Below are 18,295 nucleotides of genomic sequence, written 5' to 3' on the forward strand. Positions count from 1 at the left end.
GAAGGCAGGAGGGAGGACGACGAGGCCACGGAGGCTTCTCACTGTTCGGCCCGGAGAAGTCTGAACTGGCGGGGGAGATTGGAACCGGGAGCAGGTGGTGATCATGGAGACCGATGTGCACGAGAAGAGAGGTGAGAGTTGCAGAAGTATTTGAACTTGTGTTGTGGAAGGGCCAAATTCCTTCCTCCTGAAGGGAAATCAGTTGGCCTGTACAGGAGGTGGCTCTTGGTTGAGAGTGCTGTCCGTCTCCTTTGTCTGGGGGACGGATGGCCTCTTTGAGTGAGCAGGGAGGGCTTGGTGTGGGATCCATCCCCCTTTCCTCTCCAGCTGGGCGCACAATGGACCCTTCAAAGCCACCCCCAAAGTCCGAGCGGAATGTTAGCTTCTAAGGCGTGAACATAGCCTCGATTACTTTTTCTCCCACCTTCTTCTTCCCAGATGATTATGCCATCCTAGCCTCAATCATCGGTCTGAGAACTTAGCTTTCTGCTTGGCAAAAAGTATTTCCCATACCTTTTATGCCTTTTTGTCTGGACAACAGCCCTATGATTTCAAAAAGCAAGGGATTTTTGTGTTATACAGGAGAAAACAGGCCTGGAAGTCCGTGACTGACTTCCAGTGCTACCAGAACAGTCTTTGTTGAAGTTTGGCTTCCTACATCAGAATTACATGCCCGGGTGCTTGTTAGATTTCTAGATCTCACCGCAGACTCAACTAAACGATAATTATTTGGAGATGGGATGCAGCAGTCTCCGGTTTTCAAGTAAGCTTGCAGGATGCTTTTTGAAAACCGGTCGAGTCTGTTTTTCTGATAGGGACGTTCGGCTCAGGGAGCAAACGGACTTATTTTGCTTTCCAGATCAGAGAGTGCCATCTTCCAGAATGTGTTATAATTGTAGCAATGCTTCTGGACATTGGCCGTGACGCTGGGATCCTGGGGGGTTTGGGGCTCCCTTCTGTTACGGTGCTGGTAGGGAGCTTCATTCGTATGGTGGGGGTGGGGGGGAATTTGGCTGATCGGAGTCACAAGATGGATCCAGGCCCCATCATCACTGCTTTCTTGCCCTTAGCTCTGTCTTCCCAGGATGCTCCCCTTTCCCAAGAGCGGAGCACAGAAGAGGGGGAAGTGGCAGCTCTGCGACTCACAGCTAGATCCCAGGTGAGTGGGAGTCCCTACCGATTATTGAAAACGCCGCCTGATTTCTCAGAGTACACACGTACCCCCTTGTTTTTAGGGTGGGCTTTTGTTGTCCGCTAGAGCTCGAGTAGAGACCTGGATTCCAGTTCTAAGAGACTTGCTTGGGTATCTAATGCACTCCGTAGAAAATGTCTTCTAGTTACCCCGAGTACCCTCTCCAGCTAGTATTTATTGTCATTCAACAGGCATAGGAGGAGCATTGTCCTTCTTGGACTGTTTATGCTCTTTCTGTGCTTGGTAACTTAGGGAACTTATTTTATTTTTAAACGTTTATTTATATCTGAGAGAGAGAGACAAAGTGTGAGCCGGGTAGGGGCAGAGAGAGAGAGAGAGGGAGACAGAGAATCCGAAGCAGGCTCCAGGCTCTGAGCTGACAGCACAGAGCCCCACCGTGAGATCATGACCTGAGTCAAGGTCGGTTGCTCAACAGACTGAGCCACCCAGGCACCCCCTGAAGGCTTAATTTATTTTTTTTTAAATTTTTTTTAACGTTTATTTATTTTTGAGACAGAGAGAGAGAGAGAGCATGAATGGGGGAGGGTCAGAGAGAGAGGGAGACACAGAATCTGAAACAGGCTCCAGGCTCTGAGCCGTCAGCACAGAGCCTGACGCGGGGCTTGAACTCCTAGACCGCGTGATCATGACCTGAGCTGAAGTCGGACACTTAACCGACTGAGCCACCCAGGCGCCCCTGAAGGCTTAATTTAAAGAATTAGAATCCAGCCCTCCAAATTGATGAATGTTGAAGTATTTTAGAGGTGAAGTGTTACGTCTGCAGCTTACTTCCCCATCCGCCCCCCTTCACTAGGGAAAATACTAAGAATTGTTGAATTCGAGTGGTGGTTGGACTGTGTGGGCAAACAGTGTATTAGTCTCTTAACTATTTGTATTTTGAAAAGTTGGGGAGAAGACAGAGCTCCCCATGATGTGTGTGGCATACCTCAATTAGCCTTTCTTTTTGCTACTATAATCCGAAGCGAAAAAGTAGACACTGGCACATTCGTACTGTTTGAAAAGTGACTTCTCAGGATCCTTTTTTTTTTTTTTCCTTAAAGTTTTTTAGTTTTTTATTTATCTAAGCAATCTCTACACCAAACATGGGTCTCGAACTCACTACCCCGAGATCAAGAGTCACACGCTCTTCGGGCTGAGCACCCCTTCTCACGATCCTTCTATATACTTGCTTGTCTCCCTTGGTTTCTCCACTGCCTTACATGAATCTCAAAGCATGTATTAGTCAAGAAGTTTTAAGATGAAAAAATAAAAAAAAATTTTAAAAATAAAAAAAGAAGTTTTAAGATGCAGCTCATGAAAACTCAAAACTGGCTTAAGCAAAAAGAGTTATTGACTAACATAAGTGAAACATCCAAGCTTGGTATACAGTTCAAACAGTATTATTAGAACTTACTCTATCCATTTCAGTGACCTTTTTTTCCCTCTCTCATTGGGTTTCGCTGTCAAGCAGACTTTTTTTCCTAGTGCTGGCTCCTAACATATTTAGGCTTACATCTTCCCGTGTTGAAGACCAGAGAAAAAAAAGGCATTTTCTCTCCTACTCGTTCCAACAAGTCCTGGAATTAACTCTTTAATGGGCACTAGGCACATTCTGGCATCGTTATTGGCCAGATCTGATGGTAATTTTCCAACTGGTTAGACCTAGGGGATATACCTGCACATACCCTTATAAATATATGTCCCACCCATGAGTCAGGGATGGAATTAATACCACCTGAACTATACTAAAAGTAGCCAAGCATAGCAGCCAGAGGAGAATCGGGGTATAGGTACCAAGGGAAAGGTGAGCGCTTTATATATTTCCACACTTTGATAATGGATTCAGGATTGTTATCACTTCCGGGTGGATTAAACCTTTTATGGAATTTTTTTTTTAAAAAAATGTCTTTTGCAATGCATTAGATTTTGCTTGATGCCAACTTTGCAACTTTCTTACTAGAATTTTCCTGGGCTATTTTTTGTCTTTAACTTACTAGATTTCTTAAAAGATTAAAGTTTTAATTCTTGCTCGCTGTAACCAGGTGAACAGCACAGACATTTATAAAGATAAAGGTAATATTACTTTCCCCGATTCAGTCCCCCACTTCTCCCTGCTGAGGATAACAGTGTGGTGTATATTTCACTTCCCTCTCATCCCAACTTTGGATTTTTTTTTTTTTTTTTTTTTGAGAGCCCTTTCTGTCAAGAGGATGCAACATTTAAAAACAACAAAAACAAAAAAACCCCACCTTTTTATGAGGTAAATTAACTAATTCGTATTAATTACTTGTTATGTTTCAGATTTTTACCACGTGATTTTTATAATTCTGTTTGCTATGCTTTGTTCTTTTGTATTGTTTCCTGCCTTTTGTGCAATAGTTGGCATTTTTCTGGTTTTTTTTTTTCTTTTAATCTGGAAATTAATTCCCGTTGAGTGTCATTTCAGCTATATATATGCAGATTATAGGACCAGGTTCATTTTTTACTCATAATATCTTGTCTGTTTAGTGGCTACTTAATGATTTTTTTATATTTCATTTTATTTTTCAAGGACGATTCTTGTTATTTTTTTTTTAATTCTTGTTATTTAAATCTCAGATCATTTCCACTTTGGAAATGTTATTTTGAAATAATTTTAGACTTAAAGAAATGTTGTAAAAAGAGTTCTCATATACTCTCCATTCAGATTCTCTGAAAGTTAACATTTATCTCACTTATAATAAGTTATTACAGCTTTTATATATTTTGTGTTATATAAACTTAATCCTATGATATTTACAACGTTTATAAGTTATATCTGTGCCTTCAGTTTGTTGCTGGTAGTTTCCAATTTAATGCTTTTTGCCTTGAATTCCATGCCTACCTGGATTTGGTGCCTTTTGCCAATCTTTTCATTCCATAACTTCTTCCTTTGCAAGTTTTGCATTTCAATTCATCTTCTGATTGGCTAGGTTAATTCTTTGAGTTTTTATTGAGGACTCACCAGGAGAATTATGCAGACATGCATCATTTTTCCTCTGCTCTTTTTTTGTTTACTCTGCCAAATTGCATTGTTGACTCACTGGTTCATGTTTCAGCTCTTCATTTCCCAGAAGAACTGTGGTCTCAATGGACAAACCACAGTCTGTCTTCTTTCGGTTCTCATATTGAATCCAGGACATAGGTGATACCCAGTGACTTTGGAGTATTCCGAATTTGAATACATGACAAGGCTTGTCATTTATCACAACCGTTTCCCTCACGCATGTATTTTACACATCTACTCTGGGGCCATCAGAAATTGGGGGGTGAAATTGAGTCTGTTGAGTGAAAGATGTGAACAAAAGTATGTTTGTGTCTTAGGCATCAGTGACATTCAAGGATGTGGCCATGGACTTTACCCCAGAGGAGTGGGGGAAGCTGGATCCTGCCCAAAGGGAGGTGATGCTGGACAACTATAGGAACCTGGTGTCGCTTTGTAAGGATGGGTTCTCATTGTGACTCGAATCTGCTTTGGGGACGTCATTACTTTATTGAAAGTGAACTCGCTTAACAAAGCATTCACTTTTGCATTCAGAAATCATGAAGTATTGATCCCTTTGGGCCCAGAGAAAATCTGTTTCTGCCCTTGGTTCTTGGTGAAATGTCTGTGCTTGTTTTGTATCAAAATTCTTTGGATTCAAATGACAGAAACCTATTTCACACTAACTTAAAGAGCATAAGAATGTTGGTTCAGGAAATTATAAATATTGTCAGATATCTCCTTTATTTTGTTTTAATCACGTGGCTTGGCTTTGCCCTATATTAGCTTTATTCTCAGGCTCTCCCCATGCGGCAAAGATGGCCATCGGCAGCTCTAAGGTGGCATAAGTCTCTCAGAGAGAGAAATTACTCTCTGGCCAGTGTGGATCTTATGCTCACTTCCGTGAAGGGTGTGTGGGTGTGGGAATGTGCGAATGGGTACTCCCCCATGTATGTGTTCTTTCGGGGGTAGAAGGAACTATGTTATCGTCTCCCAGTGATATTTACACATGAACATTCAGAAGTTCTATTTGTATCAATAATTTGTTGCCATCATTTTCTAATTTAATACTTTTTGCCTTGAATTAATTTTGCGCTTGTGTAATAAATTCCCTAAGAAAGTGGGTTCTGATAAATGAAGAAGGATGAAAGGGGAAAACTATTAAAAAGGAGACAAAAACTCTAGTCGCCACAGGGCACAACTTTTTGGTGCTGCCACTGAGGTCCCACTTTCTCTACCTCTTCCCTAAGCTAAGGACTCACCTGCGGTGTCTCTCTGGAACTTCCTCAATAGAAAAATAAAGAGAAATTGTCTTCTTTTTTAAGTAAGCGCTACACCCAACGTGGGGCTTGAACTCATGACCCTCAGGTCAAGAGTCATGTGCTTTCCCCACTGAGCCAGCCAGCCAGCCAGGTGCCCTGAGAAATTCTCTTCTTTTTGACCGGCAGATACATTTGCCTTTTCCAGTGCATGTAAACTCCTTACGAGACCCAGACTCTTGCTGCAGATATTTTGAGTTCCATTCAAGGTCCATCCTCCCTTATTTCTGATCTTCTTTTAATATCCTATCTTTGTAGATCAAGGGGTTGGGACTGTGCTCTAGAATAGACCTTTGTGCCCATCACAAATAGTTAAGTCCTGTTTCTTTTTGTTGTTGTTCTTTCTTTCCCTTTCCTTTCCCTTTCCTTTCCCTTTCCCTTTCCCTTTCCCTTTCCCTTTCCCTTCTTTCCTTCCTTCCTTCCTTCCTTCCTTCCTTCCTTCCTTCCTCTCGTTCTCTCTCTCTTTCTTTCTGTGAGCAGGGCTTCCAGTTTCCAAATCTGAGAACTACAATTTGGAGAGCGGAAAAGAACCACTGATGCTTGAGAGAAAAGCCCCCAAAAGCAGCTATTCAGGTGAGTCAGATGTATGGGAGTCTTCAGAAACAGTAACGCCACAGGACAGCGAAAAAGTGACACTTTTCTGTGCTTAAAAAAGAATACTGGCAATACCTACGCGCTTTTATTTTTTTAATATCTTATTTTAAATTATACAGCTTTTTAAATAGTATAACAGTTGAGAAAATAAAATAACACACGTGTTCACGGTCAAAACCAGACATGTGCCAATACTTTGCTTCTTTGGCCTTTGTTTCTTTATTTTGCAATGCAAAATAAAAATATAACTGTACAGTTCTTTGAATTTTCGCAAATGAACACATTCATGTGACTACTGCCCAGATGAAGAAGCAACCTCACCAGCCCGGAAGCACCCTTGTCCCTTCATTCCTTCCAAGGGTGACCTTATCCCAACTTCTAACACCATAGAACTTGTTCTTGAACTTCATTTAGACAGAATCCTATTGTATATTCCAATGTCCGGCTTTCTTCACTGAACACGACCGTGAGATACATCCATGTTCTCGCATGTACTTATAGTTCATTCTCTTTGTTGTGCCATCTTTCATTATGTCAATATACCAGTTTATCCGTTCTCTTGAGATGGGCGTGTGGGTAGTTTCCAGGTTGGGGCTAAATGAAGACTGCCCTGTAAATTCTTTTACGTGTCTTCCGGTGAACCCATGCAGGCATGTCTTGGAGATACTGTGGGTTTGGTTCCAGACCACCAGAGTAAAGCAAGTGTTGCAGTAGAGGAAGTGAAATGAATTTTTTGGTTTTCCGTTGCATGTAAAAGCTATGTTTATATTACGCTACAGGGTACAATAGCATTATGTCTAAAAACCAAACAACACGCATACCTTAATTAAAAAATGTTGTCTAAAACTCCTGTCATATGAGCCTTCAGGAAACCGTAATCACTGATCGCAGATCGCCATAACAAATACAACACTAAAGAGAAAGTTTGAAATACCGCAAGAATTACCAAAATGTGACCCAGCGGCACCAAGTGGGCAAATGCTGCTGGAAAAATGGCATTGATGTACTTATTTGATGCAGGGTTGCTACAAACCTTCCATCTGTAAAAAGCAAAACACAAGGCAGTATCTGCGAAGCACAATTAAGTGGAATGAAACAAGGTATGTCGGTATATGCATTTCTGTTGGACAAACACACAGGTAGAATTGTTGGATCCTGGGGCCGGTATTTTGGTAGATGGCACCAAATAGGCTTCCAAAGTCATTGTCTTAATTATAGTTACCCTCCCACTAGCAGAGGATGTGAGCTGCCCCACATCCTCACCAGCACTTAATATTGTCCGTCTGCTTCATTTTAGCCATTCTTACAGGTGTGTGATATCTTTTTAAGAAGTAAAAAATGGGACAGATTTAAAGTCCTTTTATTCGCTCTGTCCCTAGAAGTAACTAGTTGGGGTGAATCATTCTAGTGTGTGTGTGTGTGTGTGTGTGTGTGTGTGTGTGTGTGTGTAGTTACTCACATATATACATATACACGTCAAAGAACAATTGTAGGGGTGCCTGGGTGGCTCAGTCAGTTAAGTGTCTCAGTCTTGACTTTGGTTAGGTCACGATCCCAGAGTCATGGGATCCAGCCCCGTGTCAGGCTCTGTTGAGTGTTTCCTCTCTCCTACTCTGTCCCTCTCCCCCGCTCACACACTCTCTCTCTCCCTAAGATTTAAAAAAAAAAAAAAATAGTAATAATTATGTGTGCATAGTATTATGTTGTACTTTTTATTTTGTAATCCAATTCTCTTACAGCTTCACACTGTATTTTGATAGTACCTATGTTAATACATGTGAATTGTGTTCATTTGAACTGCTGTGGAGTAAGTCCATTGTGTACGTGAACTGAACAGTTTAATTTCTCTGCTGTTAACAAGAGAGTTGCAATGATCATCCTTTTATTGAGTCTTTATATTCGTCTTGAGATTTGGTTTAGGTACGTAACCAGGATAAGATGGACTGAATCTTCAAGTATCACATGTTTGGCTTCGTTAGGAACTGCCAAGGTCCTACCTTCATCCGGGCCAACAGGTGATGCTATCAGATGTAGTAATTTGTGTCAGTCTGATGGGTGTGAAATGAAATTTCATGTTTTTTAATTTATGGTTCTCTGGTTACGAGTTTTAGTAATTCATATGTTTCATTAGCTACTCAGGTTTCCTCTTTTGTAAATTACGTACTTACATTCTTTGCCTTATTTTTTTTTTTTGAAATTGGGCCATTCACACCTTTTTCTTGATTTGTTGGAGTTCTTTACATATTTTAGATACTGATATATGACAGGTACCATTACGAATCAGTGAGAAAAAAAATATTGGTTCTTTTTCTCTACGGCTTATTCTATTTTATGGTGTCTTACGCGTGCAGAATTTTAAAATTTTATTGTTAACAGATTTATCTTTTTTTTAAGTTTATTTATTTATTTTGAGGGAGGGGTGCAGAGAGTGAGGGAGAGAAAGGGAATCCCAAGGAGACTCCATGCTGTCAGCACGGAGCCAGCCGTGGAGCTCAAACTCACAAACCACGAGATCGTAACCTAAGCTGAAATCAAGCCTCAGGCACTTAACCAACTGAGCCACCCAGGTGCCCTATCTTTTATTATTTTTTTTATATACTTTATGCTTTTTCTGAATTCTTATTCCAGCGCCAGGAACATAATCTATACTTTATTCTAAAATGTTCAAGTTTTATCTTGCAGGTAGATACTCGGGGTTTGCATACTGTGTGAATAAGGAACTACTTTTATCTTTTCCCATGTTTAAAACTGATAATTCAGCATCTTTTTATTGAAAAATCTATATTTTGTCACAGATTTGTAACCCTAACTCTGGTAAACTCTGGTCCCATATATACTTGGGTCTGTTTCTAGGATCTCTGGTCTTACTTATCTGTCCATGCTGCAATAATCTGTTTTAATTATCACAATAATTATTTTAATTATACTTGATAGTGTGTATATCTCCAAAAGGAAATCTTGTCTTAATATCCTTTTTTAAATCCTCTTATTCTTTGGAATACTGAGAGTTCTAAAATCTTCCCCTGTGATTATAGATTCATCTTTTCCCCATGTAGGCATATCACTTTTTGAGCCTTGCTTATTTGTAACCCTTCTCCCTTTTTTTACAGGAGATCTTGCCATTTTCTAAATGAGCTACAAGAACTCTTCATACATGAGGCATTTAATCCTTGTCAGACGTTTTTTCTAGGTTTTGTTCTTCAGTTTTGGGTGCTTTTTAATGTACAAATTTAATGTATTACAATCTTCTAAATATTCCAGTTTTTTTTTAAGTTTATTTATCTTTGAGATGGAATAAGCAGGGGAGGGGCAGAGAGGGGGGGGGGGGAGACACAGAATGCAAAGCAGGCTCCAGGCTCTGAACTGTCAGCACAGAGCCTGATGAGGGGCTCGAACCTACGAGCCTTGAGATCACGACCCAAGCTGAAGTCAGATGTTTAACTGACTGAGCCACCCAGGTGCTCCTAAATTTTCCAATTTTTGATTAGTGCTTGGAAAGATCTCTCTCTGGCGTGCTTGGGTAGCTCAGTCGGTTAAAATCAATCCAACTCTTGGGGAACGTGGGTGGCTCAGTTGGTTAAGCGTCCGACTTCGGTTCATGATCTCGCGATTTGGGAGTTCGAGCCCTGAGTCAAGCTCTGTGCTGACAGCTCAGAGCCTAGACCCTTCTTCAGATTCTGTGTCTCCCTCTCTCTCTGCCCCTCCCCTGCTCTCTCTCTCTCTCTCTCACTCTCTCTCAAAAGTAAATAAAACATTAAAAAAAAAGATCAATCCAACTCTTGGGGCACCTAGGTGGCTCAGTTGGTTAAACATCTGACTTCAGCTCAGGTCATGATCTCAGGGTTTTTGAGTTCGAGCCCCACGTTGGGCTCTGTGTTGACAGGTCAGAGCCTGGAGCCTGTTTGGAATTCTGTGTCTACCTCTCTGCCCCTCCCCCGCTCACTTGTGCTCACTCTCTCTCTCTCAAAAGTAAATAAAACATTAAAAAAAAGTCTATCGAACTCTTGGGGCGTCTAGGTGGTTTAGTCGGTTAGGTGTTCGACTTTAGCTCAGGTCATGATCTTGTGGTTTACACGTATGAGCCCCATTTTGGGCTCTGTGCTGACAGCTCGGAGCCTGGAGCCTGCTTCAGATTCTGTGACTCCCTCTCTCTCTCTCTGTCCTTCCCATGTTTGTGCGCTCTCTCTCTCTCTCTCAAAAATAAATAAAAACATTTAAAAAGAATTTGAAGTCAATCCAACTCTTGATTTTGACTCAAGTCATGATCTTGCAGTTCGTGAGTTCAATCCCCGCTTGTTAGGGTCTGTGCTGACAGTCTGGAGCCTGCTTGGGATTCTCTCTGTCTCTCTGTCTTTCTCTCTGCCCCTCCCTCCCACTCTCTCTAAAAATAAACACATAAAACTTAAAAAAATCTGTATAAATAGGGTGGGCCAAATACAGTAAGTCTGAGGGTCAGATTTGTCCCACTGGCCACCTGTTTGCAGCCTCTATTTTCTCCCACAACCAAATGATATCACTATCTAGATGAATCCCAAATTTGTATTTCCAGCCTAGACCTCTCCTTGGGCCAACTGTTCTAAACATTTGTGTAACTATTTGATGTCTTTATTTGCTTATGTTTAAGACGCCTCAATACAGCACGTTTGAAACTGGTTGCCTGATATATGCCCAAATTCTCCATCCACCCAGGAGAATCCTTTTCCAATCATTGTCTTAACGACACCCGCTGTCTTATCAAATTGCACAAGCCAGAAATCTGTGAACGGTTTCTACCCTTCCCTCTCTCTCCTTTTCCAATTTGTCACTGCATTGATCTAATTTTATTGTATATATTTCTTCATTCTTAGCATCCCTCCGTCTCCCTTTTGTTTGCCTGGACTACCCAGATAATCTCAGTTCTACCTTTGCCCCCATAGATTTCCACCATTCTTTATATTACAGTGAGAGTGATGTTTTCAAAATACAAATCTGATGGTGTCATCTTTTTGCTTGAAACATTGAAGTGTCTTCCTGTTGCTCTTAGAAAACAATCAAATTCCTTGAGGTCAACAAAGTCTTGTAAAGTCTGGCTTTTCGTCATCATTCCAACCTTATCTCACACATACTCTCCCTGTTTCTGTACTCTTAGCAGTTCTTAGTTAGGTAATCTGGCGTCAAAGGATCCAGTTTAAGATTATTGACGACCCTCACGAGCTTTTGTTTATGTGGTTTATATTTACCAATACTTCCTGTATTAGAAATGAAACTGAAAGCAATTTAAACTATTAAGTTATTCATTTAAAAATAACAAAAATAGGGGACGCCTGGGTGGCTCAGTCAGTTAAGCGTTCGACTCTTGGTTTTGGCTTAGGTCGTGATCTCACAGTTTCATGAGTTCAAGCCCCGCATCAGGCCCTGCGCAGCAGGCAGGGCAGAGCCTGCTTGGGATTCTCTCTCTCTCTCTCACTCTCTCTCTCTGCCCCTCCCCCACTCACACTGTCTCTGTCTCTCTCAAAATAAATAAACTTTAGGGAAAAAAAATAGGGGCACTTCGGTGGCTCAGTGGGTTAAGCGTCTGACTCTAGCTCAGGTCACGATCTCACGGTTTTTGGGTTTGAGCCCCACATCAGGCTCTGTGCTGATAGCTCGGAGCCTGGAGCCTGCTTAAGATTCTGTATCTCCTTCTCTGTCTGCAACCCCTCCCCCCCACACACACACTCTATCTCTATCAAAAGTAAATAAACATTAAAAAAATAATAATAGAAAAAAAAATAACAATTACACGGGCACCTGGGGGGCTCAGTCAGTTGACTAGCTCTTGATTTTCCAGGGTCATGGGATTGAGCCCCATGTCGGGCTCTGTGCCAAGCATGGAGCCTGTTTAAGATTCTCTCTCTCCCTCTGCCCCTCTCCCCCACTCATGTGCACTCTCTCTCTCTCTCTCTGTCTCTCTGTCTCTAAAATAAAAAAAAAAGGGACGCCTGGGTGGCTCTGTTGGTTAAGTCTCCGACTTCAGCTCAGGTCACAATCTCACGGTCCGTGAGTTCGAGCCCCGCGTCGGGCTCTGGGCTGATGGCTCAGAGCCTGGAGCCTGCTTCCGATTCTGTGTCTCCCTCTCTCTCTGACCCTCCCCCGTTCATGCTCTGTCTCTCTCTATCTCAAAAATAAATACACGTTAAAAAAAATAAAATAAAGAGATCTAGCTTCCATCCCTGCCCTCTTCTATTCTGATACTTTCCCCATAGGCAACCATTTTTACTAGTATTTCATTAATCTGTCCTTGGTTTTTGAAGATATAACTAAATATGTATGTATATTTGTATCTCCCTACCCCTCCCCCTTTTTTCCTACACAAAAAGTAGCAAACTATACACCCTTACTTGCAGCCTGCTGGGTTTTTTTTTTTTAATTATTTACTCTATCCTGGAGAGAACTTCATACCTATATATGGAAACCTTTCTGACTTTTTAAAAAGTCGCCTAGTACTCCATTTTATGCCTACATCATAGCGTATTTAATGAGTTCTCTACAGTAGAATATTAAGATTTTCCAGTTGTATGTCTATATCATCATGTGTTTAATGAGTTCTCTGTTGTATAGGTAGGATATTAAGATTTACCAGTCTTTTGCTGTCTCAACTAGTGTTATAATGAGGAGTCTTGTGTAAGTATAATTTCATATATTTGCCATTATATCTTTGGGCGATCATAGATTTTTGATCAGAGGTGTATTATAAAAGCATTGTTAGGGAAGATTAGACTGGAAATGGGACGCATATTTGGACACGAGTAGGACTGGGTGTCTGGAAACCTAGGCGTCATGACCGTCCTCTACACTAAAGTGATAACCGTGTATTTATTACAGAAGTCGATGTTCAGTAAGAATTTTTCTCCCCTCTGCTGATCTAGTGTGCTCAGTACCTGCTCATCCAGTGATGTATTATTGCTCCATATCTGAATCTCTCCTCCTGTATTTCTGGTCATCTTTATCCCCTTTTGACTGTCCTGGATAAGGTCTCCTCATTCTCTCCACGTCTGTGCATTTGTTTCCTTTCATTTGCTTCTCTTTGCAAATCATCTTATGAAAGTCAAATCCACCTACTCCTCGAAAGCATGCGTTTCATCTTCATTAGCTATTACAGAACTGCTTTTTGTTGAGCACTGAAAACGAAGGAAATTTGCATTTCCAATTTCTTTCAGACCTGGAGGCTAAACCCGAGGGCAAAGATTCAACTTCAGCGCAAGATATTTCCAAAGAAGAATCATGCCAAGCCACAGTAATAGACAGACTGACAGGAAACGGTGTCTATGACTCCAGCTTGGAAACAACTCTTGAATGTGAAAATTGGTTAGAGAATCAGCAAGGAAATCAGGAGAGACCCTTGAGAGAAATGTTCACCCATGTGAATTCACTCCCCGAAGAAGGAGCTCATGAGCATGACGTATATTGGAAAAACTTTGGTCAGAAGTCTGTTCTTCTCACTCAAGACAGAGTTCCCAAAGGATCCTATGCCTTCCATACACTTGGAAAGAGGTTGAAACCGAAATCAAACTTAATGAAAAAGCAAAGAACCTGTAAAGAGAAAAAACCTCATAAATGTAACGATTGCGGGGAGCTCTTCACTTACCATTCGGTGCTTATTCGACACCAGAGAGTCCATACTGGAGAGAAACCCTATAGCTGTAATGAATGTGGGAAATCTTTTAGCCACAGAGCTAATTTAACTAAACATCAGAGAACTCATACCAGAATTCTCTTTGAATGCAGTGAATGCAAGAAGGCCTTCACAGAAAGCTCATCCCTCGCGATACATCAGAGAATTCACATTGGGGAGAGACCGTATGAATGCAATGAATGCGGAAAAGGTTTTAATCGAAGTACACATCTGGTACAGCATCAGTTGATTCATACTGGAGTGAAGCCGTATGAATGTAATGAATGTGATAAAGCTTTCATTCATTCCTCAGCTCTTATTAAACATCAAAGAACTCATACTGGAGAGAAACCCTACAAATGTCAGGAATGTGGGAAAGCCTTTAGCCACTGCTCATCCCTTACTAAACATCAGAGAGTTCATACTGGAGAAAAGCCATATGAATGTAGCGAATGTGGAAAAACCTTTAGTCAGAGCACACATCTTGTTCAGCATCAGAGAATCCATACTGGAGAGAAACCCTATGAGTGTAACGAATGTGGGAAAACCTTCAGCCGGAGCTCAAATTTTGCTAAACATCAAAGAATTCATATTGGAAAGAAACCGTACAAATGTAATGAATGTGGGAAAGCCTTCATTCATTCCTCAGCTCTTATTCAACACCAGAGAACTCATACTGGAGAGAAGCCTTACAGGTGTGACGAATGTGGGAAAAGCTTTAAGTGCAGTTCATCCCTCATCAGACATCAAAGAATTCATACTGAAGAGCAACTCTGAAAAATTACTGAATGTGAAGAAATGTAAGTTGGTTTTATCACTGTGTTAAATACCTGAGCATTTAGGTGGAATACCCATAAAATGCTGCTGGAGGACCAATCGTGTATGCATCTGGTTTTACTTGCATAATACGTAGTTTTGAGCCATAAACAGAATGTTCCTTCTATCTACTGATTGAATCAGTATGAAAGCTTCTAGCTAGGGATCTCAAATTTTGATCCCCTTCCCCCCCACCCCCACCAAATACCCTTTCGTGGAAATTCAAGAAATCCTTGGGAGTGGATAGCAATATAATTGTGGTGAGATCTGGGCCCTCCCTCTCTTTGTCACATCAAAGCCCTGTTTATAGCTTCTCATTCTGTACGGAAATTCTTGTTTGTTAACTTAGGCAGAGGACCCATATCTTTATCATCAGGAAGGCACAGAGTTGTTCCTCTTTGGATCCAAAGTAGATCTCCAGATAATACAGGTAGTGTCATTTCTCCAGAGAGGGTCATTTCTTTTATATTAGCTATAAAACTTAAAGGTTAAAAGTTGAAATATGCTTTGGATCCTCTCCTTGCCCCAAAGGCTACTGTCTCATTTGATGCACATAAATAGAATGTATTTACAGCAGGTTCCAAGTCACATTCATTTAAGATTATGCTGGTCATCAGTTTAGATAATTGTTACCCTCTACTGTGTAGATCTTCTTTTTCTACTTCCTTGGAATTACCCTGAAGTTGAGAATGGGTCAACCTCTTAACTGTAGTTTTCAGTCAAATGCCTCTTTTCTCATCTTTGGCATTGAAGGAATCCTGGTTTGTTTGTTTGTTTGTTTGTTTGTTTGTTTTTATACTCACGTGAAGATTTCATTTCTTTACATTATTCTGCTTTCTGTAAACTATGTCGCATTGAGAAAAGGCCCCTGGGATGTTGAGGGTCTGAAAAGTTGATGAGTTCGATGTGTTATTATATTTAGGGTCCCAGTCAAGAAGAATAATTGAAGCAACTGTGAGACACAAGGACACACCTTCCTGTCAGATATGGAAATTAGTTCACAAGGCAGTGACTCATTGGAGGATAAGCAGCCTCCCTCCATGAAGAAGAGGTTGCCATTTCTCTGGCTCTTAAAAGCCTGTCCACACTTTTTGTTGTTATTACTGTTCTCCCTATATGTGTGTTGGTCTTTGCTACATCCCAGAGCCCTAAAGAAGGTAGAGGGGTGCCTGAGTGGCTCAGTCGGTTAAGCGTCTGACTTCGGCTCAGGTCACGATCTCACGGTTCGTGAGTTCGAGCCCTGCGTCGGGCTCTGGGCTGACGGCTCAGAGCCTGGAGCCCGCTTCAGATTCTGTGTCTGCCCCTCTGCTGCTTGCACTCTGTCTCTCGCATTGTCTCAAAAATAAACATACATTAAAAAAAAATTTTTTTTTAAAGAAGGTAGAAAAGACATGAAACCACAATGATAACATAAGTTACTTGGGTGACCAAAAACCAGCAGTGGGATTGGAAAAGCAAAAGTTGAAATAAATATTTAGCCAAACGCTATGCAAATGTCAGTTTTTATTGTTACTCTATTGTATGACAAGAAAATCATAGAAAAGGTAGAAGGAAAGTAGTGACAGATTTCTTTTCTCTTCTAAATTCTATCCTTTATGAACATTTCAGCAACCAGTCCGTGCTCTTGCCTTCTCCACCCTATCCTTGTTACTGTAATTCCTTCTCTGTAAACCTTTGTTGTATTATTGAAAAAAGGTAGAGGAATAGAGTTTAAAGAAGTGATAGTGGAGAGCAAACAAGATGGTTAAGGATGCAGGAGTTAAATCCAGCAGCAATGAAAATCAAAACAATAGGCTATGGGGCCGAAAGGGCTGGAAAGAGGTTTTGGAAAGAACAAAAGATACGTTGAAAGGGTGGAGGCTCCCTGTTTCCGATTCTGTGTCTCCCTCTCTCTGACCCTCCCCTGTTCATGCTCTGTCTCTCCCTGTCTCAAAAATAAATTAAAAAACGTTAAAAAAAAAAATTTAAAAAAAAAAAAAGGGTGGAGGCTCATGGGAAGGCTCAAGGTCTGAGAGGTCAGAATAGGGGGCTGGCACAGGAACAAGGGAAAGGCGCTTAATCTTTTCACCACCTCAGTGCTCCATATTCATGGTCTAAAGTAGGAACTGACAGAGTGTGGCCTGGACCCGTGGACCAAGTCCAGCCTTCTGCCTATTTCTCCAAACACAAGGCTTAGTTGGATCTTGACCACACTCGTTTGTTTATGTTTGTTGGTGCTACAACGGCAGAGTCAAGCAGTTGCCGTAGAGATTGTATGTCCCCCACAAGCCTAAAATGCCTAATATTTCTCAGCGTGCCCAACACTTGAGTGAAAATAAGGTCCTAATTTGGGGGCCTAAATTTGACTAACAAAATAAGACCCACGTGGGATTTTCAAAGTTGGGATTGAATTCTGCCACCTTCACTTAGCATTTATGTGACCTTACTGAGTCTCAGTGTCTTTATCTGTAAAATGGGAATAAGTCCTTCTCTCATAAGATTGTGAGGATTAGATAAGAATGCATGTAAAAGACCTGGCACATGATAAATTATGTGGAAAACCTCTATATGTATATGTATGTTTGTAAATATATATATATATATACACACGTATGTATATATATGTGCATATATATACGCATATGTATATATATGTGTGTATATATATATTTACTTTTTATTTTTTTTAATGAAATGTCAGTCCATTTGGGCTGCTAACCAAATAACTCGCCGTAGACTGAGTGGCTTATAAACAACATTCTCACAGTCCTGGAGACTGGGAAGTCCAGGATCAAGGCCTCAGCACGTTCAATGTCCAGCGAGGGCCTCCTTCCTGGTTCTGGGACAACCATCTTTTTGCTGTGTTTTCTGGTAAAAGGGCAAGAGGGCTCTCTGGGGCCTCTTTTCTAAGGGCACTAACCCTATTCAGAAGAATTCTGCCCTCATGACCTTCCAAAGATCCCACCTCCTAATACTATCACTCTGGGGATTAGGTTTCAAGATAAATTTGGGGAGATAAAAACTCAGTCTATATAATAAGTGGCTAAGCATCAATCAAGCAGAAATTACTTAAGAATGAATGTATCTGACACCTCTTGTTTACCGGTCAAGAACTGTGACCATCCTACTGTCTAGCTCATCATAGAGAAGGGGCTTCTCTATTCTTCCTTCCATCTGGTGCTGCTGCCTACAGAGCCTCCTTGAGACCTTGGGGAATCTGCTTTTTTCCCTTCTGCATACCACTCTACTGGGAACTATCTGACAGTTCCAAAGACTCAAGTTTGTAATCTATTTACAGTTTCAACAGCATTGAGAGACGTGCTCTAAGTTCGTTTTGCTGAGAACTCTGATCCTTTACATTTCAGTATTTGTTCTGTTTATGCTCGATGTTCGACCTGTGTTGTTTGTACTCCAGTGTGATTGTTGGAAGTTTTAATGTTCCATTTTTCAAGTGTTTTTGGTTACGTATAAAACCAAATTGACTGCTCTTACGAGTCCACTGTCAATAAAGATGTTGTTTATATATATACATATATTGTCAGAAACTTTTGTAAATTGCTTCTAAGTTTTCCTAATTTAAGCATATTTTAAGAGGCAAAGAAAGACCTACCGTAAAATCCTTCAGGAAACCGATCACGCTTCTAATTGTTCATCTGGGCTCCACCACTTGTCAGACAGGGGATGGGGGAATTCCCTCCACGGCCCATGGATCTGCAAGAAGGTTAAAGAGTAGAGAAAGGTCGTTTCTACCAACTGGTGTT

At 41.0% G+C, this 18,295-nt stretch overlaps 1 protein-coding gene across 5 annotated transcripts in view; it reads left to right on the plus strand.

Annotated features, from left to right (window-relative positions):
• Positions 1 to 18,295, plus strand: part of ZNF286A (zinc finger protein 286A) — a 25,818-nt gene continuing 7,523 nt past the window's right edge. For 2 of the 5 annotated variants that reach the window (XM_042965575.1, XM_042965576.1), the window contains exons 1-5: positions 1 to 131; positions 1,071 to 1,159; positions 4,535 to 4,649; positions 5,993 to 6,085; positions 13,285 to 14,539. In XM_042965575.1, coding sequence (XP_042821509.1) covers positions 104 to 131; positions 1,071 to 1,159; positions 4,535 to 4,649; positions 5,993 to 6,085; positions 13,285 to 14,516 — 1,557 coding nt within the window. In that variant the 5' untranslated portion in view covers positions 1 to 103 and the 3' untranslated portion in view covers positions 14,517 to 14,539. Of the gene's footprint in view, positions 132 to 895; positions 971 to 1,070; positions 1,160 to 4,534; positions 4,650 to 5,992; positions 6,086 to 13,284; positions 15,762 to 18,295 lie in introns of those variants that run through there. The other 3 variants (XM_042965577.1, XM_042965578.1, XM_042965579.1) reach the window with 3 other exon arrangements.

This window comes from Panthera tigris, chromosome E1, assembly GCF_018350195.1.
Source record: "Panthera tigris isolate Pti1 chromosome E1, P.tigris_Pti1_mat1.1, whole genome shotgun sequence".
Classification (NCBI taxonomy): domain Eukaryota; kingdom Metazoa; phylum Chordata; class Mammalia; order Carnivora; family Felidae; genus Panthera; species Panthera tigris.